Source organism: Mauremys mutica, chromosome 11 (genome assembly GCF_020497125.1).
Source record: "Mauremys mutica isolate MM-2020 ecotype Southern chromosome 11, ASM2049712v1, whole genome shotgun sequence".
In the NCBI taxonomy this organism is placed as follows: domain Eukaryota; kingdom Metazoa; phylum Chordata; order Testudines; family Geoemydidae; genus Mauremys; species Mauremys mutica.
Window position 1 is genome coordinate 53,969,071 of NC_059082.1, and position 27,331 is coordinate 53,996,401.

A 27,331-nucleotide genomic window follows, 5' to 3' on the forward strand; every position below is an offset into this window, starting at 1 on the left:
AGCGTGGGAGATCAGAACCACAAGTCAAGAGCCAGAGGGTCAGAGGCAGGTGACAAACTGGAGGTCAGGAACCACAATCAGACGCCAGACGTCACGTGGGGCCAGGGTGCCTGGAAGTCAGGCCAGGGGAGCAGGCACAGGAAGCACAAGGCACACAGTCCAGAGCAGAGTGGAGCCCAGATGCTCGGACAGCTTCCTATTCTTGCTGCTGGCTTAAGTAGGGCCAGCAGGCCAATTAGCTGCTCTGGGACTCTTCCAATAGGACCTCGGGGGCAGAGTCTCAAACTGGGGCTTGGCTTCATGGGTCCTAGGTAAGTGGTTGTCAGCAGGCTGCTAGATGGAGGGTTGAAGCATGGCTGCTCCTACAGACTCGGGTTCAAGACCCAGGAGTCATGACATCAACCCCTCCCCTAGGGGCATCCCTCACCAGGCAATGTTGGTCCAGGTTTCTCAGGGGCACTCCTATGGAAGGCTTGAACCAGGGCAAGAGCATGAACATTTTCAGCTGGCTCCCAAGTGTGTTCCTCTGCGACATAACCTTCCCAATGTATGGGACCAGGGTCTGGGCTAGTGGTCACAGCTGAGGTCTGACCACCAGGGATTGCAGTTGCCAAGAAGGAGTTGGAAGAATCACAAAAGCCAGGCCCCACAAGCAAGAATCAGGGTCAGAGTCAGGCCAGGGTTGGAGATCAGAGGCTAGAATCAGGAGGCAAGGTCAGAGTCAGGCTGGAGTCAGAGACCGGAGATCAGGCAAAGTCTGGTGTTCCAACAGGCCAAAGTTTGTGTGGTTTCCCAGACAACTTCAGGCAACCCTGTGGTTTAATATGGCTGTTGGCCAATCAGCAGACTACAGGGTACCATCAATCTGGGTGTCTTGGGTGTTACTTCCTGTGGCACCTACTCTCCACAGTGCCCCCAGCTGTGCTTCCATGCAGTCTCCTGGTGGCACTGTGGGAACATCAGCTGTCCCAGGTTGTACAGACCCAGATTCTAGTCCCCCGATCCTTATATAACCCTCTCTGGGTGGGTGCTGGGCTCAGTTTATCTGAGTGGTCTTGATTAAACCTTTCTACCAGATCAGGAGCATGGACAGTTCCCAGGAGCACTTTTCAGGACCGTAGCCTTCCAGTTGATTAGATAGTACAGTCTCTCCCTCTAGAGTCAAGCATAGCCCCTTTACACATCTCCAAAGTGGTCCTTAAGCTCCTCCTGGATATGGTGAATTTGCTGGATCCAGTTGGCAGCTGCAAGGTTCAGGGAGACTGCTGGCAAGGCTGGGTGGAAGCGAGAGTGGAAACCATAATTGGCAAAGAAGGGACTGTGCATTGTTGTATGAGAACTCAGCATACAGAAGGAGGAAGAACCAGTTGTCTTTATGGTAGTTGACAAAGCTTTTCAGGTATTGCTCTACTACTTGGTTTACCACCTCTGGCTGCCCGTCTGTCTGGGGATGGTATGTGGAGGAGGTAAAAGCACGAATGTTGATTAGCCAGAGCACTTCAGCATGAGACAAATTGCGGGCCTCAGTTTGAGGTGATACAGTCTGGAAACCCATGAAGATAGACCACATGATCAGTTCATCTACAACAGTCAAGAACACTGTGAGGCCATCTGTCATGAATAGTTAGTAAAGGGTTAAAGCATAGTACCTGGTGGGCACCTGACCTGAGGACCAATCAGGGAAGAGAATTTGAAATTCCTAGGAGGGAACTTTTTCCCTCTGTGTGTGTGTGTATTGTCTTAGCCGTCTGGAGTTACAAGAGTCCAGATGTTTTAATCAAGTCTACCAGCTTCCACCTTTCTGAACTAATTTCTTCTAGTCAAGATAGTGAGTATTAGAAAGATACTTTGTGTCCTTATCTAATAATCCTATGTTTGCAATTCTGTGTGTTTGTTATTGATTATTCTTAATTCTGCTTGTACTGGTTGTACTGAGAAAGAGAGAGGATTCTCTCCAGAACTTAGCAAGGTTATACCCTATGAGTGTCCAGCTTGGACTCATAGAGATTCTGTATTTTCTTGTTTTTCTTTTAATAAATTCTTTCTATAAAGATTTGATTAAATCCCTTCTACTGTGGATCGGGGAAGGGGCTAAGACACTCTCTCTCAGTGATTCACAGAGTTGAATCGGTGTATATCTCTCCAGAGTGGCTAGGAGAAAGGGAGGAGAGGGGAGGGGGAAGGTTCCTCCTCTGTGAGTTGATCTGTGTTCCCAGGGAGTGTCTTTGAAGGGAGACAGGGGGGAAACAGGGGTGTCCCGGCCCACGTAATTGACCGAGGTGGTGGCAGCAAAAGGGGAGACCTACCCTAGGATTTTGGGGTGGGGGAAGATATGCGGGTCCTCACTTTGAAACCCCCCAGTTTCAAGTGAGGGTGCAGACTCTGACACCATCAGAGTCACGATGAAGTTCAGGGTGATTTAGGCCCAGGGTCTAGATAGGATCTCCAGAGGTACTAGAGTGCCAACGGTCTTAGCACGTGGCATCTTGGTGCATGCACACAGCTCACAAGAGTTAGCTGTCCTGGACTGACTTTGGCTTGCATACATGGCCATCAGAAGAAATGGGAAGCCACGTAGAAGGTCTTAAGGTAGCTAAAGTGGCCTGCCAATGGAGGGTCATGGCAGAGATGGAACACTTCTAGCTGGGGGTGCCCTGGTGGAATGTATATGCACCCATCGAGGTACGTTATCCCATCCTGTGTGGAGTGTTGCATCTTGGTTCTGGCTTTTATTTGCTCAGACTGTTCTGTCACCTCCTGGACTAATGGATTGCCCTGCGAAGTGGACCAGATTAGATCAAGCAAGTCTTGGTGTAGTGTGGCACTGAGAACATTACAAGGTTTTAGGAGACAGGGTGGTTCTTGGCTAGGCTCCTCACCCTCTTGGTAGTATTCCCCCTTTCGAGATAAGGCATCAGCTTTCCCATTCCAGGGCAATAGGTGATGACAAAAATCAAACCGAGGGAAGAATAATGCCAACCTGAGCTGTTTTGGGTTCAAGGCTCATGCCTTCCACAGATATTCAAGGTTCTTGTGGATGGCGAACAATGCTCACAGGGAGGCATTCCAGTCTGTTAACACCAGGCTGCCCTGCTCCAGCAGTGGGGAGGCCCAATCCTGCACTTCTCCACTAAGCAAAGTAATCACTAGTCCCACTCTGGCCTGGTCAGTTGGATACATTCGAGGGCGGAGCAGGAAAGGGAGACTGCATTGGTTCAAGAATCCCATCATGGCTCCCATCAAAACATTCGGGTAGTGATAACATGGGGCTTGGGTCAGAGGGTAGTGGCCCAACCCGGGCCTGGAGCACAGAATTTTCCATCTGGAACCATGCTAGCTGCTTGCAGAGTGTCTGATTTTCTGCTAGGAGATGTGTCATTTGGGACTGCAGCAGATAGTTCTTGGTTTGGAGTTGCACAATCCACTCTTGGGGATCCAGTACCCCATGGGATCCAGTGGGTGATGGCAGACCTGCCCCTTCCATATCTCTGTCAAGGGGCTCCCATAGAGTGGGTGAAAAGTGGGTCTGGACAAACTGTAAGGGACTGGCGCATAGGCAGTCTGAGCTGGCGGTCACAGCTCGGGTGAGGTCTGCCCACCAGGAATGGTAGTTGTTGGCCAGGAGTTGGAGGAATTGCAAGAGCCAGGTCCCATAAGCAAGAATTAGGGTCAGAGTCAGGCCAGGGTTGGAGACTGGAGATCAGAGGCAGTACCAGCCGAGAATCAGGGTCAGAGTTGGAGATCAAGTGAACTCTAGTGTTGCAGCAGACCAGTCTGTGTGATTGCCCAGACAACTTCCCAGGGCATCGCCTGGGGTTAAATAGGGCAGTTGGCCAATCAGAGGGCCACAGGGTACCATCACTCTGGGTTTCTTGAGTGGTACGTCCTGCAGCGTCTACTCTCCAGAGTGCCCCAGCTGTATCTTTACAAGGTCCCCTGATGGTGCTGTAGGAACATCAGTTGTCCCAGGCTCTGTAGACCTGGGTTCTAGTCCCTAGGACCTTACATCAGGTACCTTGATTGATCTTAGAATCAAGGACTTCATGAACAACATAATCTTACTGACTGTTCTTGCACTGGTGGGAGCAGTGATTGGACTCTATGGGGATGTGTTCTCAGTGTAGGGCTTTAGAAGTGAGAGGAGGAATACAGGGTGGACTCTAAGCGATCGAGGGAGCTAGAGCTTGAAGTTAATTGGGTTTGTTTTGTTGCCAAATCTGGTACAGGCTGAGAAATTGATAGTCTCATTTCATGAGAGGGTGTGTCCATATGGAGGTGTTCCGTAGAAAGCCATAACTTTTGTCTTACAGAGTAGGCAAGGCCTTGTTGTCTTTGCTTGTCTGCTTGCTTTTTGTAGCCCTCTTTTGCCTTCTCAAGGTGTCCCTTCACCTCCTCTTGGATGTGATGGATGTGTTGTACTAGGTCTGAGGCTAATGGGTTGTGGGAGGATGTGGGTAGTTGTGGGTGAAATCGGAGGTGGTAACGATAATTGACAAAGAAGGGGATGTGGCCTGTGGGTGCATGGTCTGCATTATTATATGAAAATTTGGCATATGGTAACATTGAAGCCCAGTCGTTCTAATGATGGCTGGTGTAACATTGTACGCATTGCTCTAGGATCTGGTTGTTTCTTTTTGTTTGGCCATTTAACTGAGGGTGGTAGGCAGAGGACAGGTGTACATAGTTGCCTAATAGATGTACGGCCTCATGCCAGAAGCACCTAGTAAACTGGGGCCCCCGTTCAGAGGTGACAAGATCTGGGAGGCCATGAAGATTGCCTATATTGTTTAGCCAGAGCCGGGTGGTTTCCCCTGTGGAGGGTAAACCCATGCAGGGAATGAAGCGGGCCATTTAGAAAAGTGATCTACTGCTGTCAGGATGGTCATGAAACCACCGGATTCCAGTAGTTCCACCACAACATTCAAGGAAGTGGTTCCCAGGGCCAAGGTGGGGTGTCCAGAGGTTGGAGGAAAATTCAGGGTCTCTGGTGTAGGATCTTGGTCCGGGCACACACCTGGCAGGAAGTGACAAGTCTCTATTGTGGAGCTCATCTAGGGCCACCAGAAGTACCAGGACATCAGTTGGGTTTTATATAGCTCCAAGTGTCCCGCTAGGGCGGAGTTGTGGCACAGTTGAAGAACGCCACTCTCGCAGGTCCTGGGGGGACAGAGATGTATTCCTGTACGAATGTGATCCCCTCCCAGGTGTCCTGCGGTTTTCAGTCAATGGCCATCTCGGTGGATGGAATTCCAGAGATTAATTCCCCCTGGAATTAATAAAGTTGCACTTGTTCAACTTCACCTGCATTCAGTGTCACAAAGTTATGAATGAAACAGGAACCCTTGGGTTCTGCCTGGATTCAAAGTGCATCCTGCTATCTACACTCCCCTGCAGTCTCTACTGGATAGAAGACAGTGTTGCTGTTTCTCTTTAACAGCCGTTGTGCCATCCCCCAGAGGTGGTAGCATTTCAGTGGTGGGTGAAGCGACTCTGATCTGTAGAGTGCCTTGGGGAGCTTTCAGCCTAAAAGTGGATGGGCATATGGGAGGAGGGCCTTTCACCAGCAGAAGGAAGACAGTAGGCCGCATGGATGGTATTGTTGGTAGGGCCGGCGTTTATTTTAGCAACACACAAAAAAAGGGATTGAATTATTAATGAGAGTCCACAACTATTGTGGGAGCAGCATTGTTACAGCCCGGGGAGACGCCGTGGCAGGGCCCCTTGGAGTGACAGTACCCCTTGGGAGCAGGAGAAGAACCAGGGCCCAGGACATGTGTGAAAGGAGGGGGCTGGGCATGCAACTAGTAAGTGAATCCAGACTGAAGGGGAATCGGAAGATTCTCCCAGCGCTGCTGGCAGGGCAGAGACAGTGCTAGCCCATTGGGGGCCCCAAGAAAAAATATGTTTGTCCCTCTCTACACACATCGTACACTAAAAAAGCGAATAGGGGGCCCCCTTGAACTGCTCGGGGCCCTAAACCATTGCTAAGTCTCCTCGTGCCTAGCGCTGGTTCTGCGGCCAGGAGTGGAGGCTGGACTGGAGCTGTGCATCCTGGGCCTGGCTCAGAGGGAGCCCTGTGCTGTAGGTGATGTGCTGGGAGCCCCAGTGCTACCCACGCCAGTAACATGGCACTGACCTGGCTGTGTGCCCTCCCCAGGGGGAATGAAAACTGGGGGGTGCAGGTTGGGGTTCAGCATGGGCAGGAAGCTGGCCCTCCCCCTAGCCTGTTTTCTTGCCCTCCTCCATGCCCTGCCACCCAGGGCAGGTGCCCTCTCCGGCCGGAAGCCAGTCCCTTTCATGCTGCTCCTCTGCCTTGGAGACCTCACAGCTGGCCTGAGCACAAGAGAAGCCATGGCTTAGGGTTTCACTGTGCTGACTGCTGGCAGCAGGACCAGAATGGGAGGTTTGGGCCATTCTAGCGGCCAGCCCTGGGAAGCATTACTGTGCCCTGGGCCATGAGGGCGGACCTGGAGCCTGCTAACTACCCTGGAGACACTGCATGTGAAGTGGTCCCATCCTAGCACATCTGCATATGGCAGCCTGCTGCTGAGCCCGGACACCATCCCTCAGTGGGATGGATCTATGGGCAGTCCTGCCCAGCCAGTGGGCTACGCCACATCCACTGATACCCAGTGAGATCCACAAAGTGGCTAAAGAGGAGGCTTGGGGGTGCTCAGAGCAGCTGGCATTGACCTGCCAGCTTGCAAATCTGCTGCCAGTGCAGCTGGGCATCTGCTTCCTGCACTGTGCAAGCCCCACCTAGCCTGGGCCCATTTTCTGTCACTAAGGGAACTAAAATGGGAGCACAAGCGCCTGCTTCCCGAGTCAGCTGCCACACTGCAGAGGGAGCAGGGCTCTGAGGGCATTGGGAGCAGAAGAAAGACAAGGACGGCATGGGAAAAGCTAGCTTCTTCCAAGGGCTGGCCGTGGAAGGATGGAGCTCAAAGATGTTGCATGGGCACAGAGCTTCCTCTGCCGGCAGTGCCAGCTCATGCCAGGCATCAGGCATTGAAGAGGGATGTGCCTGCACTTGTGGTGGTCTCACCCAACACACCAAAGCTGGTCACTCCTGCTGACGTGTCCCAGGATCATGTAGGAAATGCCAGCACGGACCCTCCGTTGATTCCCCATCCCTGCATCCTGCAGGGTGACCTTCCTGGAAGGGCTGCCAGCTGCTCAGGGCAGCACCAGAGGATGGCGGGACAGATGTGGCCTTACATGAGGGGACAGCATGAGGGACCGTCTCACTCCTGCTGCACATGAACACTTCTCCTCCTGACGGCCAGCCCTAGGGCCCACATGGAGCTGACTGCGTGCTCTGCCCTCTGTGCCCATGTGCAGACACACTGTCACCTCCCCACACCAATGCCCTGTGAGTGAAATCTACTGAAATCCCTTCTGAGATCCCCTGCCACATGGGTCCACAGCAGGACAGACCCTACAGCAATGGGCACAGCCAAAGGGCCAGTGCAGAGATCCGCCAAAGCAGCCATGCATTGGGCTGCAGGCACAGAACTCCCAAGGGCTGTATGGAGCCTGCAAACGGTCGCATGGGTGATGCTGGGTTGGGCTTCTCCCCATCCCTGGCCTGAGGCCCGTCTGGGCTAGAGCATCTTCTCCTTTCCAAGCCATTTTCCAGATCCTCCCATACACTCGACCCAGGTAACACGGGCAGCCTCTGGGCCAGAGCACCGACCCCGAGCCCCCAATCAGCAGTGCCCCTCAGCCAGCTAGAACGGGCTTAAGTTCCTTGACTCTCTGGCAGGCCAAGAAAGCTGCAGCAATTTGGGTAGAGAAGTCCTGGTTTCGAGGGCTAACTCCAGGCCATTGTTGGGGGGGAAGGGCGTGCTGGGCATGAGGAGTTCTGGTCCTGCCCAGGGAGCTGTGCCAGGCTGGTCTGTGCCACTGGCTGCTCCCCAGAGACCCGTCCTGCTGCCAGGACATGCTCACGCTGAGCCTGTTGCTGGGGGGAGCCCTGAGAAAACCCAGCAGCACGCCCCACTCTGCTGGGGTGTGTCATAGCCCAGCCATGCTTTTTTGCCCATCAGCCCCCCAACATGCCAGCCCCAGCCCCTGTGGATGTGCTTAGCCCATCCTGGGCTTCCAGGAGCCACGACACCTAGAAGGATCAGAGCACTGGCTACTGCCTCAGCCAGAGTCCAGGTCCTGCTGCCCGCAATCCCGTACCCTGTCTCCCACGTCAGACCCACGGCATAAGCACTGAGCAGGCCATGCAGAGCCATGTCCCAGCAGTTATCCACCACCCCTGGCTTCCACAGGACAGAGCACTAAGCAGCTCAGATATCTGCATCTCACTCACAATCCCATGGGGTTCATTGTTTCAGCCACTCCAGCTTTCACTCCTGGCCACCAGCCTGTCCCCTCTTCGCCCCACTGATTGCTCCTATCCAGGGCCTCGGCCAATGTCCTGACTGACTGATCGAGGGATGCCAAATGCCCATGCTGCTCAGCGCTGGCTGGGCAGCACCCTCATATGAGGCACACAAGCAGCTTTGGCTAATGCTCCGCCTCTAGGCAGAGGATGCTGCCCCTGATGCCTGTGGGAGGTCCTGCCATAGCGAGGAGCAGGGTAGCTTTCCTAGCACGCTTTGCTTAGACACCAGCAGTCACTCAGGCTAAGGAGAGCTTGGGGAGTTCTTAGTGGCATGGCCTCTGGATGGCTCCTCTCCCGCCACCTGTATGGAGCCTGTCTGTCTCTGGGCCACACAACTCTGGATTCCTCAGGTATGGTTGCAGCAAAGTCCTTGGGAAATGTCGCTTTCAGTTACCTCTGCAGCCTGAGGGCTAGTTGCTTTCCTGCTCCCCCTTGGTGCAATTCCCCACACATAGCACCTCACCCTCGAACAGAAGTGCCTCTCAGGCCAGAGACACGCCCCCCCCATGCAGCCACCTCTGGGGTAGAACGCAGCCACAGTATAACATTACAGCAAGCCCACCCAGGCAGCGAGGGGAAAGGCCACTCCAGCCAAGCTGCAGGGGCGATTTATGGAGGTAGTAGATGTCTCCTCATCCCAACTCTCCTGGGTCTCCCTGTTGGGTGGGGCGGGGGGGGGGGGGAATCTCTTGCTGACCCCTGGTAAGGAGTTCAGCAGCCCCCAACCTCTGGGGACTCAGGGTTTCCCAGCCTGTCAAGCTTCCCCTCTCAGGTCTTTAGTCAATACAGTTGTGAGGCCAGGGTGAGTGCTGCCCCATTGCCCAGGCCTGGGGGTGAGACGGGAGGAAGCCCCACTCCCCTCCCCCATCACTGCATCATAAAGCAGAACTCCTTTCCTCCTGAGCCCTGTCTGCGTGTGACTGCCTGGCTGGGCATGCACCATGAGGCATCGGCTGAGGTGAGGTCCCTGATCCCAGAAAGGTCCCACCTCCCCAGGCCGCTGAAAACGAAGCACAGACACTAGGGTTCAAAGCAGAAGAGCGTGTATTGCAAGCGGCCACTGCGGAATGCCCAGGCCTGGTGCCGCCAGAGCGCATCCGAAGGGCCTTCCCCCCGCAGGGGGCAAAGAACAGAGTGTCTCAAAGCAAGCCCAGCCTCCGTGGGGCATATGCTGTCATGCAAAGGGCGCCAGCCCCCCATCCTGGTGGCATGAGGAGACTGCCCAGTTGCGCCCAGCCAGCCTCACCCACACGTCTCAATGGGAATCTGATCCCCCAGGCTCTGAGAGGGGGTGCAGGTCCCTGCCCTGGGGAAAGCAGAAAGCTGGGGTCATAGAAAACAAGTGGCTATATTTCTCCAAAGGAGCCCCCGTTCACCTCCCTCTCAGTACAATGCAAGCTCAGTGCATGGGTTCGAGGCCCACAAGCTGAGCAGAAATTGATTTTTTCAATTTTTCTTTAAAAAAACCCCCTTCAGTGAGGTTGGGGGAGCCGTGTAGGGAGGGGGGAGATGTGTATTACCCACAGCCCCATTCTGCCTGCCAGTGGGACCCCTCCAGGTGCTAGGAGGGAGAAGTGGGTCATGAAGAAGGGATTTACCACTCCCCCACAAAAGTCACTCGCATGCAAAAATCCAGCATCCCAGCAGGAAAGATGGGAGGGGGGTCCCCTCATTGAGAGATTCCTATAAAGTCAGGCTCCGGGAAGCAGAAGCCAGAGATGGCTCTTGCATTCAGCGTGGCTTCCCCGGGTCTCTGGGGAGCTCCGGTCAGCTCTAGGACAAGTAAAAACTACTTCAAACCAAACCCATGCAAGGTGGCTATTTGCTCATGTGTCTGTCTGTCTGAATGTGGTTGCCAGTCTCTGAGGCAACAAAGTTCCTCCCCTCCTCGGAAAGGGGAAAGGGAAATGAACGCTGGGGCCATGTGGGCCCTCCCCACATTGTGTTCCCGCTCCCCCCCGGCCTCATCTCTCGGCCTCCATGGTCACATTGGCCTTCTGTTCTGACGTGGCTTGTTGGGAGACTGTGGCGGGCCAGCCCGATGGCTGCGAGGGCGGGGGTGAAGTCCACATGCTCTGCTGCTGCTGGCTGGAGGGGAGAGCTGCAGGCCAGGCTGGGTTGAAGCCCCCGGGCTGGGGGAGCGGTGGGGGTGGGGGAGGAGGGGAGGTTGCCATAGATGCTACAGGGCTGCTGCTGTGGAAGCTCTCGGAGGCCTTGAGGCGGGAGAACATGGTGAGGGCGTCGGGGAAGTTGGGGGGCGTGGCGGGCGTGTTGGCTGGAGTGCACATCTGCAGGGGAACAAAGAGACAGAAGCTAGTCAGAGCCACAGCTCCTCACGCCCAGGGCCAGACAGTGCAGTGCACAGCCAGCTCTGGAGCAGAGCGTGAGCGCAGTGTAACAGCACGGAAATACCCCACCAGTCATGAGGGCGAGAACTACGTCCAAGGGAGGCTGCCGGGGCGGCTAGGGAGGCTGACTGCAGGAGGCTGTTAATGACCCAAGGGCTCAGGGTCTCCCCCAAAAGCCAGCAGCCCAGGACCCCCAGCACCACACAGGGGCATCAGTGCTAACTCAGCAAGAGCACCGGCAGCTGGATCACCAGAACAGTTCCCTGCCACACCTGGGCCTTTCCTGGGTGGTCTCTACCCAAGCACTAGCCAGGTCCAGGCAGGAAGGGCTGGGGGAGAGCTGGCGCAGGCCAAGCAGCTGGAAGAGGGCACCAGGGATGGAACATTTATCTAAGGCTTGTCTATGCAGGGAAATTAATCAGCATAATGAGCCCCCAGTAGTTATACCAGGGTAACTCCGGGAGCTGCAGTGCCCCCCGGGGAGTGCTGCTAGCAGAATTATGGCAGTACTGGTATGCTGGCACATTCCTCGTGCAGCCCACCGCTGAATCTGTGTGCCAGTTTGATGCCCGTGGAAGCAAGGGGCTCGCAGCCCTAGCTAGAGCTGGGCATGATGCACAGTTCTGCTGGGCAAGCTCTGCTGGTGTCTCTCTATCCCAGTGACTCTCAAACTTTATTACTGGTGCCCCCTTTCACATAGCAAGTCTCTGAGTGTGACCCCTCTTATAAATTAAAAACACTTTTTTATATATTTAACCCATTATAAATCCTGAGGCAAAGCGGGGTTTGGGGTGGAGGCTGACAGCTTGTGACCCCCCATGTAATAACCTCATGACCCCATGAGGGGTCCCGACCCTCAGTTTGAGAACCTCTGCTCTATCCTAACCACAGCCCCCTGCAATTCCAGTCCTGGGCTCCCCCCACGCCCAGACACACACAAAGCTCTGCCAAGGTCCCTCAAGCCTGCTATGCCTCTACTGCTGCCCGGTGGAGTCAGAGGATCTGCACTCCTCTCCTGCTCTGCTTTCCCAGCAGCGCTGGTCTTCAACAGAACCTGGAGCTGGCTAGGAGCCACCGCAAGGTCAGGCAGGTCCCTGTGGCTTCCCCGTCACTGCGTTTGGGAAGATGTGGCCTCCACAATGCACAGCACTAGGGGGAGGACACTGCAGGCCTCTGCCTCCCCACTGCCTGCACTGGCAGGGACCGTTCGGGGCACGAGGAGCACTCGCAGAACTCGGGGCCGCTGCGTCCCTGACAAACTTGCCAGGAGCTGTCGTCTTCCCTTACCACTGGGGCAAGGGTGCGACTGATTTGTGTTAGCCCAACCTGGGCCAGAGAGGATCCCAGCATCCAACCCTGGGCATGACAGGCAGCACCCCACCCCGTAACTCCATGGCAAAGTGCAATCAGTAATCGCTATTGCTACCACAACACCTCCCCCTCCAGGGCTTTAATGAAGCCTGCCAAGGTCGAGATATTCGGGGATCACATCACTCAGCAGTCAAATGCATCCACCCCTGGGGCGTAGCCCTGAGCGGCAAAGCAGCACCTCACCACAGTCTGGGATGGGAAGTGAAGAGCACCGTACCTAATTGAAACTGCAGGGGGTGGATTTGGGGAGGAATTCAGTCCAAATGCTGACATGAACATTCACACTAACACCCAGATGGCAGCTCGCACATGTCTGTGCACAACTTGTGAGTTGTGCTAGGTCTGTACTAAGCATTACACTGTTATTATTCGAGAAAACCATCTCAGAGCCTTACTCCACAAGGGTGCAGGGCAGCCATTTTATGTCTCATCCTAAAGCCCCATGCAGGACAGCACCCACTAGCACCGCAGTGCACTCAGCACTCCCAGCAGAGAGTGCCCCCTACTGACCCACGCTGCTTGCTGCAGCACTGCACCCTGTAATACCCTGGGGTCCGCACTAGGAAGGGAAAGGGCCCCTAGCTCTGCATTGGGGACAGCACTGACTGCGTAAGGAGAAGTCCCCCTACTGAGCCCCCATCCCAGTCCCTGCAGCACCCCAGTCCCTGCAGCACAGTGCCCCCTAGCACTGCATGGGGGCCAGTGCTGACTCCAACCTTGGCCCCCATGCAGTGATTACATCACTCGTCATTCCGACCAGTGTCTGGGGGTGGCCAGGCGAGGCGCAGCAAGGTGCCCCGCACGCTGCACTCAAGAGGGGCTGAGGCTCTGCTGGGTCCTGGCACGGGGGCTGCAGTGGGGGCTGGGGTGGACGATTGCACCTGCAGCCTCTCCCGCTCCTCAGGTGGCGCAGTGCCCACAGCAGCAACTTCCCTGCAGGTTTGTGCAGGCAGGTAAGCGGCTTGGAGCAGGCGCTCGGCAGGGGTGGGTATTGGAGCCAGCACATCTGGGTGGCTCCGCCAGGCTGCCAGCTCCTATCAAGGCTGCTCCCTCCAAGAAGCAGTTATTTCAGGCCGACAAGGACTAATCCTCTTTCAAGAGCTCATGTCAAACGTCTCAGACAGGAGCTGTACATGGTACCCTTGAGATCCAGCCCCTCCCTGCACCCTCATCCCTCCCGGGGACAGACCCTTCGGGGGTGCCCATGAGGGAGTATGAACAGCGAAGCTGCATTGGGAGGGAGGAAAGGGGAGGGGTAAGTGGGGGCCTCAGCCCCACTGTGGTTTATGACATATGCCAGGGGCCCTTCTGATGCACAGAAAGATCTCTAGGAACTGTCAATACAACCCCATTCCCCCAGTCCAGATGCCCTGGCCCCCTGGCGTATGCTCAGCCCCTGCTGCCCATCACCCAGCTCATAGCAGGATCCCCCTCCCATCTAAGCAGCTGGGGACACATCACTCAGTTTGGAAAGGATGGTGGGGGGTGGCCCCCCGCCTGAGAGCCCCTGCTCTGGGATGGACTGGACTCCAAAGCCAGGGCTCCCCCTAGCCTGCGAGCTTGTGCCACCCCAGGAATCAGCCGGCCAGGACACCATCTCCACACAGCCAGCCCCTGCCCTGAGCTCATGGTCTGCAGCCCAACGGACTCCAGGGTGTCCAGCCCCATGCAAGACTGGGCTTTGCTCCCTGCTGGGGATGGGAGGGGGCGGAGAGCTCATCCCCACCCCCTTAGCTGCCAGTGCCGGAGGCTCTTTGCAGCGCGGCTCTTGCTGGGTGCTCGCTCTGCATGCTCACTGCATGCGCCAAATCCCTGACGGCCCCAGAGAACGGCGAAGTCAAATGAGGACACGGCAGTCAGCAAATCCCAGGGACCCATCTGCACAGGCAGATTACAGGCTGCCCAGGCACGAGAGTTAAAGGGGCAGAGCACAGGGACCCCAGGGGCTGCTGGGGGGAGATTTAACAGGGGAAAGCATTGGGCAGAGGATAACGGAGGGGGGTCACAGGCTGTCAAGAAGCAAATTGGCAGGGTGCTGGGCAACCCAGGGGCTGTTGGGAAGAGAAATTTAAAGGGAAATAGTGTGTGTGTGCCTGTGAGTGTGTGTCTACGCCCGGGAGCACATGTGTAAGCAGGCATTTGGGAGAGCATACATGTGCAAACACACAGAGACATGCAGAAACACATGTCCGTGTATCTGCTACGTTACAAGTGCAGGGTCCCTCTGTTCTCACCTGTCCTGCCAGCAGAGCCCAGCTGCAGCTCCCAAAGAGGGGCAGGGTAGGTGCAGACCAGACTGTTTTGCCGTGGACTCACAGTGGAACCAACACCAGGGCCCACAAGGTCCTTTTCTCTGGGGGGTGTGGGGGGGTGTCAGTTCCTTCTCCTGGACTCCATTCAGCCCATCTGCCTCAGGGGCGCTGCTGGGGGTAGAGGCTCCCCCGGAACTGAGTGGCCCAACGGAGACATCAACCTTGCGCTGCTGGGTCGTGCAGGACATGTGGACCCGCTGCTGGGCTGCAGGTTAGGCCCAGGCAGCCAGGAGCCCTGCTCAGCGGGGCAGGGAGCATTAACCAGCCACTGCCCCTCTGTCTGGGATGCCACTCGCCCGCCCCTCACCTCACTCAGCACATGGCGGCCAAGTGCTGCTGGAGCCATGCAGGGGAGGCAGGGGTGGCTCTGTCAGGGTCAGGGGTTCTGTGGGAGGCTCCAAGAGCCCCGCCCACCTGCAGGCTGCTCTGTTGTTCCTCAGTTGGCCTCCAGGCGGTGCCCAGGAGCAGCGCAACCTCCCCCTGTCCTGGAGCCCGCTCACTGGGGCTCGGCTCTGCTGTAGCAACCCAGGAGACAGGCCAGGAGCTGCCACCCGAGTTGCTGCCCCCATGTCGTTGGCCCGGGGGAGGAGCTGATGATGCTCAAGGCATCAGGGCTCTCACAGACCACCCCACCCCCCGCCCACACACATTCCAGCCCCATCTCCAGAGCCAGTCACCCTCTCTGCGCTGCCTGGAGCAGGGCCCACTCGGCAGCAGCTGTCTGGCGGGACTGTTTGCACCCAGCAGGGGAAATGGCCGAGCTGGCTTTGCCATCCCAAATCCCTGGCCCTGCCGCTGGGCCACTCACCTGAGCCCTCCTGTGGTGGGGCAGACGGGACAGGTGCCATCAGCAGTGCAAAGAGCAGAGCAATGCGGAGCCTTGACCACCTGGCCCCTTCAGGGTCTCCAGGCCAGAGAGCATCACAGCTGCCTCCATGGAGCTGGCAGCTCCTCCAGGCACCGCTGGGAGCTCCCGTAACACTGCGGTTCTGTGCAGCCTTAGTGTCAGGGGTGCGGGCTGCACTGTGGGCTCTCCTGGGACCCAAACTTCCCCAGCCAGCAGCAGAAAGGGCCTGGCTGGCTACCTGCAGTGCAGGGCAATGGGATTAGCCCCAGCACGCAGCAGGAGGGGCAGGAAAAAGCTACATTCCTGCTCTGCCTGCTCATTCCAGCAAAGTAGCTCATGGGACATTCAGTGCCACCACAAACAGCAGTGGGCCACCAACACCCGCCTGTGGCCAGTGCACTGAACTACGCTGGACTCCATGGATGCATTCACCTCCAGCACCACCCACAGACGGACTCTTGGGAGAAAGCTTCCCACTGGGAAGAACAGGGTTCAGTTTCTTGTCAGGCACCTTCCTGGGCTGGGGGACTTGATGGAGCTAGCCAGCTCACGGCTCTCTAGCTCTCAGGGAGGCTCTCACAGCTGGAGCCCCAGGAGGGGAAGGGAAGGGTGGCCCATTAATGGGGATGAGGGGCCAAAGGGAGTGAGTCTGGTTCAGCTCCAAGCCGCTGGGTGCAGCTCCAAGCCCTGTTCCCGTCGCCTCTCTGCCTGCTTCTCCTGCACTCAGAGCACCAAGGATCAGCCTTCCGGACAAGCCTGGCTTTGCTCTGAGTGTCCCCTCCCAGCCCCTTCCTCTATGCCTGCCCCCCATCTCTGCTCCCTCCCACCCGCTACGCCTGCCCACCCATCCCTTCCCTCCTGCCGCAGTCTCTGCTTTGCATTATCCGACAGGTGAAAGTTACAGCTTTGTCCTCCTCCCATTTCCCTATAGAGCACCCTCCGCTGTACAGGGCACACTGCATGCTGCTGCACCCTGTCTTGCAGGCCTCGTTTACTCTCACCCCAAATAAGCCACACTGCCTGTGGCCTTTGGCTCCCCCCAAGCGATGTTTCCAGAACACAGCCCACCCCCAGCTTCTCTCGGCAGGAAGCGTCCTGCCCCTCCACTTCCCCCGCCCCGTGGCTTTGCTGTGTATTTCTGCCCTCCCTCCCGGAGGGGTGGAACAGAGGCCTGGACATTAGCAACATCAGCCCAGCCATGCAATGCCGGTGCTGCTGCTGCACCGATTTAGCAGAGGGAAGGGTCAGGGAAGCACTTACCATCTGATGGTGATGGCTGTAGGGGATGTTTGTTTCTTGGAAAAAAGCACTGAGCGCAGTCTGCAAAAGAGGAAGGAAGAGATTTATCATGTGGCTGGGAACGAGGCGCTCTCTCCCACCTGGCCCTGTGGAGCGCAAGCCTAGGCCTTGGTCTAGCTTCCTCATTCCCAGAGTAGGGCTCTGGGATCGGGGTCCCAGGGCACAGCTCCACTCTCGGCTCAGCAGGGGTGGCTCTCGACTGCCAGCCTCCTGCTCTCTGTTGGTGGGTGGGGCTCCTGGAGCGGGCAGGGCAGCGGAGAAGAAGCCCACCTGTGTGTGTGCAAAAGCAAAATCACCCCTCCATTGGCCACCAAACTCCAGATCCTGTGTCACTTCCAACCCAACTCATGCGATCAGAACCCTGCAACCACCCTGAAATAGCTGCTTTGGGCACTGGCCTCCATACCGTGCAAACACAGGCACAGCCCCCTTGGTCAGCACATGCCATGGCTCCAGAGAAACCCCACCGGCCCGCCACTTCTTCTTAAAAACACATGCACAACGCTGCATGTGGAACAGCTCCAAGGGCCCCTGCAGAGCAAACAGTGTTTGCCGTTTAGTTTCACAGACAGATGCTGCACATATGGACAGACTTCACTCACTGATGAAATGCAGCCACTTCTGGGGTGGAGCCCAGCACTAAATTATGCAGCAGTTTGGCACAAGAAGTGTAGAAGACTACCAAATCCTACTGGGGCTCTAGGGAGAATTTAGGTTAGTGGAATGTAATTACCCAAGCTTGAATGAGACAAGGAGACCAGGGTGAGCACTCCTACGCTCATGGAAAGTGCCAGGCGATTTATAATGACCACAAGCAGTTAGGACCTTGCTGTTATGTCTCACCTCCAGCAGCACAGCACCCCCTCACACCAGGCTGAGGCACTGGTGTAGAAATCCCCATTTAGCTGACATTCTGAGGAACATCCAAATCATTTGGGAGTTTGAGAGACCCTGGAGAATTAATCAAACAGACCAGGGGGAGTGTTGGATGGAAGGGGCTGGACACTCCACTCCCACTGTGTAAATTTGGAGTAACTCCAGGTACGTCAGTGGTTCACACTGTATAAAAACAGAGATGAGAGAAGAATCAGGTCTGTGGTGTTTTACTGTATGTCCCTGGTGCAGTGTCTTTTCATCATATTGCTAACTGATTTCTGTAGCAAGTTTTGCCACCCTTGCAGCATTTTACAGAGTCTCAAACAATATCCCTATAGGAATCAATTCAACCACCCTCCAAAATGCAGCCACTTCTGGGCTAAACCACAGCAGCTGTTGACAGCAACGCTGCAGAATAGTTCAGGGGCAGAAGTGAACAGTGTGCCATGCCCAGTTAGTGCAGAGGTGCCAATGTTTGCAATACTAAGGGCCATGGTGGCATCTGCTTGGCTAGCTGCTTGTCTAAGCCCACGGTGTGGGGTAACAGGTGTGCCTCTCTCCAGAGGTGATATGGGAGGACAGAGGATGGGCTCCTACCGGATAACAGACTAATATTCATATGCTGCTCTCTGGCTCCCCCTATAGGCAAACTGGGAAAGTTGAGGGTCTCTGTACCTGCTGGCAGGTATAGTTTGCTTATACCTCTGGGGGTTATAGGTAATAAAAAGGTAATAATTGGAGATATACCAATCTCCTAGAACTGGAAGGGACCTTGAAAGGTCATTGAGTCCAGCCCCCTGCCTTCACTAGCAGGACCAATTTTTGCCCCAGATCCCTAAGTGGCCCCCTCAAGGATTGAACTCACAACTCTGGGTTTAACAGGCCAATGCTCAAACCACTGACCTATCCCTCCCCCTATAGCATGCCCCAAACTGAGCAGTCTGGCCTTTCCCTACATTCCCAACCTGTGATCTCTTTATTGTGCGATGGCAGGTATGTGAAGGGGGAAGTGAATGTGAACACACCTGGGGTTACCTAATAGGGGAAATGGGCTCAAAGTAGGTAGCCAGGACCAAGCTTTGGGTGCTTGCCTGAGGGTCTGTCTATACTGCAATCACTGGGTGTGATGATAGCCCTGAGCTAGCTTTAATCCCACTAGTTCAGGTCTTTGTGGCTGTGAAGCTGTGGCAATGTGTCAGCACGGCCTCGGCCCAAGGCTAATTGTGCAGGTTCTAGGTGGGTTTGTACAGCCCATGCTGAGAACACATCGCTGCAGTTTCGTTGCGCTGGGACCTCACCTAGTCTGGGTACGGCTACTCAAACTGTAATTATACCGTGATTACAAGGCAGACATACCTTAAAACAGGGGCTGGGGCCCTGGCAAGAGGAACTACAGAGGGTAGCTTATCAGTTGAGAGAAGTCACATGAGCTGGGGTGAACGGCTGAGGTGGGGCTGGGAGCTCAGGTTTTATGGGAGCTGGCTACCAGCCAGTTGGTTGGTCTAGTAGTCGCTTAGCTGGCTTGTTACATCCCCGTAAATGTTAACAAAACTCAGAGAGGGGGAAGGCAATTACTGCTGAAGGAGACTAGGGAGTTTAAGGGGTCTTTTTTGGTCCCAAACCCTCGAGGGGCATATGGTTTTAGTTAAGGGCAGGCACCCTCTGTTGGCTGAGCTTCTGAGGCCCTACACTCCACTTGCTGGCATTTGGCTGTTTGGATGTAAAGTGATAATTTTTAAATGCTAAATCTGACCAATTGCAAAATTCCAGGCAATGTTCTAGACCTCAATGGGCAGAACCCTGTTGAAAAGTGGAAAACTGGGAGGGGGAAAATAGAGGACATATGGAGCTCCTGGCATCTGGTTGGCAGACCCCTTAGCTGTAATCAGGTCTGAAATTGTCAGTGGATCAAAGAACTGGTGGATGGAGCCATTAAAACCTTCTAGCAGAACAATAACCCATCTCACCTCTGCCCTTCCTCCCAAGGACTTTAAAATTCTGACACCCAGAAAGGAAATAAGAATGGGGGGTGGGGAGAATAGAAGGCACAAAGAGCCTCTGGCATGGGGGAAAGGGTCAGTGGGGAGGGGCTCCCAGAGACCCTGGCATGGGGGGAAGGGTGAATGAGGAGGAGCCCCCCAGAGCCCCTGGTGGGGGGGGAGGGGCCCCCAACGCCCCCCGGTAGGGCTAAAAGGGTTCAGCAGTTAACAATGGCTCTTTGCGCTCCCTGCTGAGCTGCCTCCCAGCAGCAGGGTGAGTGCTCAGCCAGCAGGGAAGTCGGGGGCAAAGAGAGCAAAGGAGGCTTCATTCACAGCCCTGCCCAAAGTCTGCTCCAGGCTGGGGGCGGGAGGAGAGAACACCAGCTGCCCACCCCTCCCTTCTGTCCAGGGGGATGAAAGGTCCCTTGGAGCAGGAGAGAAAAAGGAGACAGCCCCTAGCATGGGGAGATTGGAGGGCCCAGAGCTCTTGGCATGTGGCCATGGGGGCAATGGAGAGCCACAGTGGCCCTGGCATGAGGGAGGAGGTGGGGGTCTGTAGCAAGTCTGCTTGGGAGGCTGGAGGGAGTGCCTGGTGTGTGCAAGGAGCTCGGACACAGAAGCTAGGAAGGGTGAGACTCCCTGGTTTTAGTTCATTTAAACAGGACTCCAGGCACTGTTTGATCCTGGTGCCCACTGCTACTAAATGCACCTGGCAGAGTTACTAGTCTTCCCACCTTTCACCAGAGAGGCTCGTTAGCTGTGTTCCCCAGCAACAGAAGAGGCAGTAGGTCAGTTCAGCAGTTGGAGGGCGAGCACGGGCTGCAGTTTCAGAGTCTGGGGGAGAAGGGCAGCAGGATGCGGCCATTGGGCAGGACTGCGGTTTGCCCTCCCTTACAGCAACAAAGGAATGTAAGTGGGTGAAGTGGATGGTCCAGACATGAATCTAGTCAGGACACAGAAGTGCGTGCACACATGCAAAATGAAGCAACTAATCCTCTTCTCGTTCACTCTGGTTTCACCCTGGTGCAGCCCCACTGACTTCAGTGGTGTCTCTCCTCTTCCTCTCCCCCCGGGCAATTTACAGCAGCAGAAGGGAATCGAGCCCTAGGAATTATTGTAAGCTCTTATATTTCACAAACAGCCCCACGTGTGCTCTGTAAATATCTCAGCAAAACCCTTTTCTGGTCCTTCCACTGGCTGGGTGGAGTTACTGTTCCTGGCCCCTCGATAACAGCCTGGCCCATGAGGAGAGTCACCCACCAAGACGGCTCCTGAACGTGCCCCTCCCTGAGCTCTGGAAAGCCACCAGTCTAATCCAAGGATAGACGCCTCCACCAGGAGGAGGGGCACTGGGAACAGCCAATCCCCTGGTGGCACACACCCTATCCCACCCCCTAAACTGTGGCAACAAAGTTGACATCATTGCAACAGCAGCAAACTTTAAAAAAAAAAAAAAAGGCACACAGAGAAAAATCTGCCCCGGTTTCCATATTCAAATGGGAGCGAATTTAGGGCTAGTGAAAGAGCCAGTGATGGAATCCTCAAAATACCCCCAACTCCCAGAGCCACCCCATTCCCTAGAGACAGAAAAATGTTCCTTCAAAGTGAATGGTTTCCTTCTCAGGCCTTTTTTAATGTGCTACAGGCTGTGATCCTCTTACAAGGATACAATCTAACAGTTTCCCAACCTCCTGCCCCACAAGCGTGTGTTGTCTTTGGTGATGTTTCCCTCCCCACTGATATGAGACACCCACTGGGAGCTCCTGGCCTGCTGGATCTGACAGGGCTGTATGGAGACTTGCAGGACATTGACAGTATCATGTAACATGGCTGGGGACCATGCAGTGTTCTGACCCTGTGGCAGTGCATCACAACACAGTAATGTTTGCATTGCAGAAGGATGTCAACAGGTGGGTTTGTCCCAGAGGATGAATGGTTTGAAGGTGCTTCACCTACCAACAGTTACCAACTGACAGGCAGGGCCAGGTTCTACTCTCAGGTACATTGGGATGAATCTGGAACAATTCAATAGACTTGAGTGAGTCTCCTCCTGAAGTACACCGCTATGATTGAGCGGATGGGATCCCTGAAATCTCGGCTTTGCTGGCAACAGATTTAGCTTCACTCATTGGGAAATGCTGGATAAATCCCTTCTGGAGACCAGCCTCTGATCAGGCCAAAGTCAACACACATTTTACAGAGTAAATTACCAACAATCCCCAGCTCCAGTGAATCAAGAGCACCCAGCCCCTTGCTTTGTCTGTCAGCTTTTCCCTGAGCCTGTGTGGGTTACCGGGTACCAGGGCTCTTATGGGACCAGAATTCTCCTCTGATGTGAATGCACAGATTTGGAAATTCCCAAATAGCCCAGAGAGGCTGGGTGGCAAAATGACAAGAGCCCAGAAATTCACTATTAACCCTTACTATGCCGAGAACAAGTGAAGCTCACCCCAAAGGAACTAAAGATAAATGTGCTTGTCCTCAGACAAATGCCTCCTACAGCTCCCCCAAATGCTGATCCCTGCTCCCTCCCATCAAGATCACCTTCCAGTTCCCCTGCCCCGGACACCCCAACTTGGCCTCTCCACCTACTGCTAGTTCCCTCCCCTGCTGTGCACCCTGACCCTGCAGAAGGAAATGCCCCTCATTAGTATGATGTGCATTAACCACAGGGCCCAGAAACCAAGTCACGGAGCAGGACCACCATTGTGCTAGGCACTGTACAAGACAGCCCTTGCCCCCAGAGAGTTTGCAATGTATGTTCATGTGATCCTGTGCAACCCGCCTCCCAGTAGCTGGAAACACTTCTCACCCTCCAGATCCACTCCCTCCAGCCCTTAAATGAGCACAGCCCAGATTTCACATGCTTGGAAACAGCACAGTGTTCAAAGGTTAAAGCACTACCCTGCTGCGTGGAGCAGTCCAGAAGGGCTGTAAATGGGGCAGATTGTATGTATTTAAGAGCTTTGTCCAGACGGGGAAATTTACCAGCATAACTCTACCAGTGAATGACACCACTCTAGTTAAACCGGTATAACCCCAGAAGGATACCCTTATACGGATATCAAAGTGTCCACACAAGAGGTGATACTGGTGTAACTAGACTGGCAGAATTACACTAGTAGAGTTATGCTGGTAAATTTCTCCTCTAGACAAGCCCAAAGATGCAGCAGGAACAGCCAACTTCTGTTGCTTTGTCACCAGACCCTCCCGCTCATTTCAGCTTTGTTGTCAGGCAATTTATTACCTTGAAATGTAAAACGGGAATGGACCATCCTGCCCAAAGAGAGTAGGAGCATCAGCTGCCAGCGAAACACTGGTGGCTGGGCCGTGCTCTCTGTCCCTAGGCCATGGTGTGATGCAGGAGTGGCACGGTAATAATGCTCTCGGCGCACAGCTCATGGGATCATGGGTTTACGGAGTTCTGAGTAACAGGAACAATGTGGTCCCCAAAGTGAAAGAGATTGTATGCATCAATACCCTCAGAGTGTGATTCTGCCACCTTTACACTGAGCAATCCCTTGCTGCAGCAGTAATGCTTCTGAAACCAAGGAGACCACTCAGTGGACCAGCTCCTCAGCAGGTGTAAATTAGCGCAGCTCCACTGAACTCCACGGAGTCATACACGCCGAGGAGCTGGTCCAGCCTGGAGAAGGGCACCCATGAAAGGGGGTGGAGTAACAATACTCTGCAAATGCAGATCTTGGGCTCACACTGAGAGGGTGAAGTACCCAGAAGACAATACTCCTAGAGCAGAGCTCTGAGAAGGGGGCATGCTCAGCAGCCATTTTGCAGAGGGAATTATCTGACCATTTTGCACCAAAAGTGACTGGTAACTTGTCCCATTGGGTTGTTTACAGCTGAGCTTCCTCTGAGTCATGCGAGTGCCAAACCAGCACGGGAGACCCGCAGCCAGCACACTGCTGTTTCCACTTGTGCAATTTGCCAAATAGTGGCAAATTTCTGGAAAATGTAATTGAAACAATAACTTTCTGTCGCAAGTTCCTACTCCTGGTGCTTCACCTGTAAAAGGTGGTAGGGTCTGATCCTTCTCTCACACCTGTCTTACAATGTCCAGTCGGGCTGCTCATGATTTACACTGGTGAACAGAATCAAGGTCATACTACACATGTAAATGTGGCCAATATTTGTTTTTGCAAAATCTGCAAATATGCAGGTGTGCTTGCCTTGTGGATGCCTCTCTCAGTGTGCATAGACAGTGCACAGAGAGAGAGTGAGATATTAATTTGTTTGGATTTGCACACACACACACACACACTGATTTTGACCAGCAGCCTCTGATTTTGCACCCAGAAAACCTGTGACTACAGTATCTGGCTGTCTGAACTACCTGATCAAACCAGCAGCGCAGGGAGTCAAATGACTCCATGCTATAAAATGCACCCAGAATTGTTTCTTTTACAGATCAGGGCTATAGTGCATATGGAACAAGGGACGCTCCAGCCATGCAAATGTGTGTAATAGAAACCTCTTGCTCTCTACACTGACTCAAACCTCCTTCTGTGTCACAGAACAGACACGCTAATTACAACAGTGCCATTAGTGACAAAACCATCACACTGAGCTGCAAAGAGCTGCTGGTGCCGCATGGAAAACATTTTGTTTGGACACAGCCCTCCCTGCTACATCCCCTGAGCATGCACACACTCCTATTCTTTACCACCAGGGAGCTTTGCAGGACTACTCTGCCTGCAAAGTCCGCCTGCATGTTCCCCACCTGAAGCTGTAATCCCGTGTGTGACATCACAGTCACTTCCCCAGCAATCACTGCTGATGTCACAGAGGATCCTGACTCCAGGCCAGAGGAATAAGCAGCTGGAGCCAATTAAGTTTTAACCAGCAAAATCTCTTCTCCTGGTGCTGCCTCAGGAATCAAACCCTAGGAGACAGGAACACAGGAAAGGCCAGACTGGGGCTCTTCAATCCATAGCCACTAAGGGGCATCATTCTGCCTGCAGGGAATGGGGAGGTGTTGGGGGAGTGCACATAAGGTCAGTTATTGCTATGCTCCCACCAAGTATAGGTGAGCATGGAAAGACTGCCCCAGCAGTGCCAGAGCTCGCCCCAACACTGCATGTATGTCCTGTGTGTGTTCCTTCTACCTCCCTATAAAATCAAATCCACTCCTGAGCGGGGCCCACAAAGGGGTGGGTGGCCCCTGCGGATCTGCTACAGCCAGCCCGGGGAAATCTTGACCATCAGGGAGCAATGAAAACCAGTCCCACTTTAATAACACAGGCAGAAGACAAGCACACCCCATACACAGACATACACCCCTGCTATATAGTACTCGCATGCATGGACAGCTGTCCATACAAACATACACATGACATATATACACTCCTACACACGTATCTAATACACACAGAGCGTACACATATACCCCATCCACGTACACACACACACACACAATTCACACCAACACTAAAACAGCACCGGGAGTGACAGTACTGATGGCATCTCCTTTCCCAAGAAGGGTTAGAGACAGAAAAGCCACCCCCGGCCTAGGGAGGCTGACCAGTGTGGGCCTGACAAACAGCAACACCATGACAGCATGGAGCATTCCCCATCAGTAGGTGTGCTGAGCACACGCACACGGCACACACACGTATGTCTGTCAGGGCAGCACAGAGATGCTGGCACAGGCGGTCGTATCCCAAACAACTCCCGGTCCCACCACCCGCTCCCTGAACAGTGGCAGTACCCCCAGCCATGGCGCCTGCCATTCCGCCAGACCTGGGGCACCTGCAGCGGTGGGCGGAAGCTGAGGCCCGTTGGATGTGCCCGGGATTAGCCTCCTAATGGGCAGGATGGGGGCACATGGCACTGGGGCCTCCGAGGCACTCTGCTCCCCACATTCACTCCATGGCAGCCTGCTGAGGGCCCCTGTGCGCGCCCTGGGGGCTTGCTCTGGACGCAGCAGCCAGGCGGGCAGATCAGATGGCTAGGCTCACTCCCTGGGCACAAGGCTTGTCCCGGATTGACCCCCCCAGCGGCACTGCCCAGGCGCTGGAGCCCCACGCCCAGGAGCTCCTGCCTCCAGCGCCCCCTTAGGCTCGAGCCCCCGGCCCGCCCGAGGTGCCAGGCTGGGGCGCCAGAGGCACCGATCGGGGCTGGCCGGGCTGAGCGACTCCCCCCACGCCCCGCGGGCTGTAGCAGAGCGCCAGGAAGCCCCTCCTGCCCCACGGCCCCACCCGCGCCCTCCGGCTCGGCGGGGTCTGCTCGCCAGCTGCCCCAGGGCCGCCCCATCCCTTCCGCGGCGCCCCTAGCTGCAGGGCCAGGCCAGCTGTGACCTCGCCGGTGCTGCAAATGGGCTGCGATCGCAGGGCCCCCGGCAGGACGCCCCCGCGCCCAGCTCTGCCGCGCCCCGGGGGCTCACCTCGAACTGCCAGTGCGCCGCCTGCAGCAGCTGCTTCGCCTGGTCGGCGGCGCAGCCCGCGGTCAGCACGAACTGGTTGATCATGACCTGGTGCTTCAGCTCGTCCATGTTCACCGACATGCCGCCGCCGCTCGCTGCCTGCCGTGCCTGGGGTTCCTGGGTCTGTGCCGCTCACAGCGCAGCCACCATTACAGAGCCGGCTCCTGCTAATACAAATATTTACTGGAGGCAGGGGACTGACTCACCCAGCCTGGCCTCCCTGACGGCACAGCCAGGGCGGGGCTGGGCGGGCAGGCTGGGAGCTGTAGTCCAGAGGCTGGGCTGGCTAGCTGCGGTGCCAGGCGGGTGGGTTAACAGCTGACATTGGACCAGCCTCTATTGGTGAGAGAGAGAAGCTTTGGAGGTACCCACCCGTGCACCCCAGACAGGCTTGCAGAGCAAGTCTCCCTCTGTGCCACAGAGCAATATGGGTTATTTGCAGGACTTCAACTCCGCGCAGCTGCCATGGGCTGATGGGCTAGCCGGGCCCAGGCAAGGCTCTCGTAGGCTGTGTCAAGGCCGCAGTTGTTCACGTTGGCTAAGGAGGTGGGGATAGGCCCACCGCTGGTACCCAGGTGATAGCAGCATTGCTTCCTAGCATGTCTCCTTTGCTTGGTCCAGTTTTAAAAGCAGAGAGCACTGCAGGGCTGCTCTGTAGGCTCCGCTCCATGCCCATGGGGGCTTCACCCTGCACACACTTGTAGCTGAGAACTATGACATCACATGGAGTGTGTGAAGCTGTGCCTGGGAGCCAGGGCAGTAGCGTAGCAGCCCTGTCTGGCAAGGGATGCCTCTGCCCCATGGCTGCTGAGCCAGCTGCTCTCAGACCCAATGGCAGCGCCCACATTCCCGACTCTGGCCAGCAAAGCCAGCATTATGCATAACCAGACAAATCAATTGCTTCAGACCTGGAGCAGCTCCAGGAGTTGTGTGAGCAGGGGGGCCCAAAATATTCCTGCTTAAGGCCCTCAATGGGCTAGTACCAGCACTGCCAAGCAGTCAGTCCCCACCCTGCACCAGGCTGAGCAGCCAGCAGACACCCCGCCTCGAGGAAGGTAAGGTACCCAGCACTACGTTTCCCAGGAGCCCTTGGTTTGTTTGCAAAGTTTTACGGGGAGGCTGACGTATACTGAGTGACGTGTCAGGACAGCCAGTCATCGGCCATGCTGTGTTAGTACCTGACCATATAAGGTAAACAAATCTGGCGGCCCCAATGAGCAGGCGAGGGAGGTGGGCGCGGGGCCGGGCTGGGAACAGCCAAGGCTGTAGTGAGCTTGGCTTTGCTGCGCCTGGGCCCATTGCCAGCATGGCAATAGCATGGGAGGGAGGCTCGCACTGTTTACAATCAGCCGCATGCAACTTCCTGTTTGTGTGCAGGGAGGTTCAGGCTGCAGCCAATGCATTAGCACAAAGGGGCTCCAGGATCTGGGTTAAGCCATATTGTGTGTAAACCCTTGTCTGAAAC

At 55.4% G+C, this 27,331-nt stretch overlaps 1 protein-coding gene across 2 annotated transcripts; it reads right to left on the bottom strand.

The window, feature by feature from the left end:
- Positions 1–10,200: 10,200 nt before the first annotated feature.
- On the bottom strand, positions 10,201–26,075 carry UBALD1 (UBA like domain containing 1). Of its 2 annotated transcripts, none has more exons than XM_044980064.1 (3): positions 25,828–26,075; positions 16,534–16,593; positions 10,201–10,683 (listed from the first exon to the last, which is right to left on the bottom strand). In XM_044980064.1, exons 1-3 carry the CDS (start codon positions 25,945–25,947, stop codon positions 10,360–10,362), a joined length of 504 nt encoding a protein of 167 aa, XP_044835999.1. In that variant the 5' UTR covers positions 25,948–26,075; the 3' UTR covers positions 10,201–10,359. The 2 variants fall into 2 exon arrangements, with proteins under 2 accessions (XP_044835999.1, XP_044836000.1); XM_044980065.1 differs by lacking the exon at positions 25,828–26,075 and adding an exon at positions 16,979–17,847.
- Between the last annotated feature and the right edge of the window lie 1,256 nt (positions 26,076–27,331).